At 51.7% G+C, this 3,348-nt stretch overlaps 1 protein-coding gene across 1 annotated transcript; it reads right to left on the bottom strand.

Annotated features, from left to right (window-relative positions):
• Positions 1–1,103: 1,103 nt before the first annotated feature.
• Positions 1,104–3,123, bottom strand: LOC123184906 (peroxidase 2). Its single transcript, XM_044596944.1, has 2 exons — positions 2,175–3,123; positions 1,104–2,079 (listed from the first exon to the last, which is right to left on the bottom strand). Exons 1-2 carry the CDS (start codon positions 2,976–2,978, stop codon positions 1,327–1,329), a joined length of 1,557 nt encoding a protein of 518 aa, XP_044452879.1. The 5' UTR covers positions 2,979–3,123; the 3' UTR covers positions 1,104–1,326.
• Between the last annotated feature and the right edge of the window lie 225 nt (positions 3,124–3,348).

Below are 3,348 nucleotides of genomic sequence, written 5' to 3'. Positions count from 1 at the left end.
TGATGTTTTTAAAGATAGTAGAAACACATACGCTCATCTATACACACATACACCCACCCTATGAATGCACACACAAACACCCTACCCTTATGAGCATATCCGAAAGACTGAGTCGGCACTTCATCTTGAGATTGGCGAAGTCGCAACAGACGCCTACGTACTCGACAGGAATGTCTCCTCTCACTAAACGCACATCGCCGGAATGCCTGAAATAAATTTAGGAGAATGCGAGCACCAATGACAACTCTAGGACTTGCTCTAGTGGGCAAGGGACACCACTACCCTCTTAACCATCCAACCACGGGTTGGTTCGCGAGTTTCATGTTTTGGTGCCCAATTTTAAGGCAGCTGTTGGAGACGCTCAATTTGTCATGCCTTAAAAAGCACTTTTTTTGTGCTCTATATTTTACGTGAAGCACTTTTTGCTTCCCTAAAACAGGGCAGCTATTGGATCTGACTGCCTTTCTATGTGTGGGTTCTTTGTTGTGTTGCTCTTAAAAACTTTGTCACATTTTTTTCTTCTATGGTAATCACATGCAGCTCTCCTACATGGTTTTAAAAATGTTTTTTTTGGAGAAATGATTGCAAACTTGAAAGTACTAAAACCGAGTATTTCAAAATACATTGAGGTGAACATGGTTTCATTTGCACCCATGTGAATAGTAAAATCTAGAAAAATATTAGAGAAATTCATATTTGAATTATGGGGTATCAAACTAGGCTGACCATTCTACTCGCGTGAGAAGTTACATGAAGGAATGACACCCATTGTATTTTTAGTGAAGAAAATACAGATATTACTATTCATTCAAACAGTATTTGTTCAACATCAGTTTTGTCATTTTTGTGCAGAATATCATGATGACATTTCTTCATAAAACTTCATACCCAAGTATACCGGTCGACTATATATGGTAAAAAAGATCAGATTTATTTTATTTTTTATATTTTTAGAATTTACTATTCATAATGGGGGCTTCCAGGAAACCATGTTTCAGAAGTCCGCGTCCAAGTTTCAGTCTCTACCTAAGTATTCAAATGATACTCCGTATTCACAAAGACAAACAAGGTTGGAATATTATGGTCTGCTTTGCCGCTAGAACCAATAGAACCTATATACTTGGTGTAAATGTATTTTGTAGTTCCAAGTTTCTCACTCCATATATACGCCAAAAGAATTCCAAACAGATGTACTACATTTTGCATGTCCTAGTCTGAAAAAAATAAACCGGAAAAAAATCATCACCAACGGCGTGCATGTGCCGAATGTGGCATCGAACAATTCATGAGACCTTCTTACGATGAACCACCTGATCGATCGACACGTCACACTTTGTTGACGATCCAGCATTTCTTCCTGATCTCGCCGTTGGCGCTGGTCTTGACGCCGACGCCGCCCATCTTCACCATCGCCGCCGCAAACTTCTTCTCCCACAGCCCACTGACATGAGCGTTATCGAGCACCATCCTCGCCGTCTCGTTCGACGCCATGAGCGCCGCGTCGGAGGTGAACAGCACCTTGTGGTCCACGGCGTTCTGGTAGTACTGCCGGTCCAGGTCGTCGGGGGTCTTGAAGTCCTGCATCGCCGAGGGGTCGCTGCTGCTGCACTGCTCCCGCAGGGAGCTCGCGAACTCGGGGTCCATGTCGGAGGGGTTGGGGGGGATGCGGTCGTGGAAGGACGAGCAGCTGGAGCGGCCGACGGAGTGCGCGCCGGAAAGGGTGACCATGTCCTCGAGGCTCAGCCCCTTGGCGTGGAAGCTCTTGTTGAGCTGCTGGAGGCCGGAGGTGGGCGACGGCAGGTTGAGGGTGGTCTCGTTGGCGAAAGACACGCGCCCGTCGTAGCGGCCGGCCGGCATCGGGAAGTAGGCGGCCGTGCGGTTGGTAAGGAAGAAGGTGGCGTCGCGGCCGGCGAAGGCGAGGACGTCCGCACAAGAGACAACTCCGGGGCAGGCCTCCTCGAGCGCCGCCTTTGCCGCGTCGATGACCTCGAAGCCTCGGAGGGTCTTGTTCGGCGGGCCCTTCAACTCTGTCGGCTCGCCGGAGCCGGTCGTGTTGAGGAGAACGGAAGCATCGCACCCCTGAGCGATCACGTCACGCACAGCACGTAAGAATGGAGGAATGCTTAATATTGATCAGACTAATTAGAAGAGATGTGAGCGTCTGGATTATTTACCCGGACGAAGCAGTCGTGGAAGAAGAGACGGATGAGCCCCGCGCCGGTGCCGCGATTCTTCTCCCTGGCGTTCTTCACGGCCTCCCTGACAATGGCCTCCGCATTTGGGCAGGAGTAGCTGTAGTGACCGACACTGAGCCCTGAAACGGGAGTGCTTGGGCTGGGAGAGTTACTGGGAGGATAAGGGGCTGGAGCAGGGCTATCCGGGCTTGGGCTTGGGCTTGGGCTAGGGCTTGAAATATACGGTGCTGGACTAGGGCTAGGGCTGGCAGGATTGGGTTGCCTTGGATTGATCGGGCTTGGGCTAGGAAGATATGCGGGTTGGCTAGGGCTTGGGCTCGGTGGATAAGCAATAGTAGTGCTCGGGCTCAATGGGCTTGGACTAATGGTAGGAGGATGACTAGGTGGACTTGGGTCAGGTGAATATGTGGGTGGGGTTTGACCAGACACGCTTGGACTAGGGCTAGGAAGGTACTCCGGTGAGCTTGCGCTCGGGGCACTGGAAGAAGCAGACGGAGGAAGAGCGGGTTGGCTGACACTCGGTGGATATACCGGCGGGCTTCGGCTCGGTGCGCCTAGGTCGACGCTAGGACTAGGAGGCTGAGCGAGCGGGCTCGGGCTCAACACAATCGGGCTCGGCATGGGTTGGCTGGGGCTGGCACCTGGAGGATAACTGATCGCCTTCAAGCTCGCCGGGGCCGAGCTTGCAGAATACGCCGGTGACTCCGCAGGCGAGCCATTGTCACCTTGGCACGCCACGGATCCCAGCAACGCGAGCAAGGCGAGGGCGGCGATCTTCACCATCTCAGCTACTGCTATCTCTACTGCTGTTCGTAACTGTGTTCGCTATCTGCAACAACTTGTGTGGCTGGACTAAGGGCGAAGAGCTACGACCGTCCTACATATAGCTCAGGAGCGCCGGAGGAGACGAGGAATGTACGCGGAATGTCTCCGGGCAATCCGGGGAAGCCTCACGTGGCGAAGGTTGTGAAGTCAAGGGCCGGAACATGGCAGCGGCACCGAGTAGTTCCCAGCTCAATCAATTGACGCTGACACGTCTAGTTGCCTAATTGCTCCGCTATGCCGACTGGCACGCAATCATTTGCGGAGGAAACTAGATGGGGAATAATCATCGTTCTTCTGTTCTGCAGCTGTAACGCGGGACGCATGTACA

This window comes from Triticum aestivum, chromosome 2A (assembly GCF_018294505.1).
Source record: "Triticum aestivum cultivar Chinese Spring chromosome 2A, IWGSC CS RefSeq v2.1, whole genome shotgun sequence".
Classification (NCBI taxonomy): domain Eukaryota; kingdom Viridiplantae; phylum Streptophyta; class Magnoliopsida; order Poales; family Poaceae; genus Triticum; species Triticum aestivum.
Note: the sequence above shows the minus strand (reverse complement) of the source record. Positions and strands in the feature narration are given on the sequence as shown.

Bases quoted from the DNA above. Each gene is read 5' to 3' on its own strand.
- LOC123184906 (XM_044596944.1), bottom strand. From the start codon at position 2,978: ATGGTGAAGATCGCCGCCCTCGCCTTGCTCGCGTTGCTGGGATCCGTG. The intron at 2,080-2,174 runs GTAAATAATCCA...GTGATCGCTCAG, and splicing joins TCCACGACTGCTTCGTCCGG to GGGTGCGATGCTTCCGTTCT.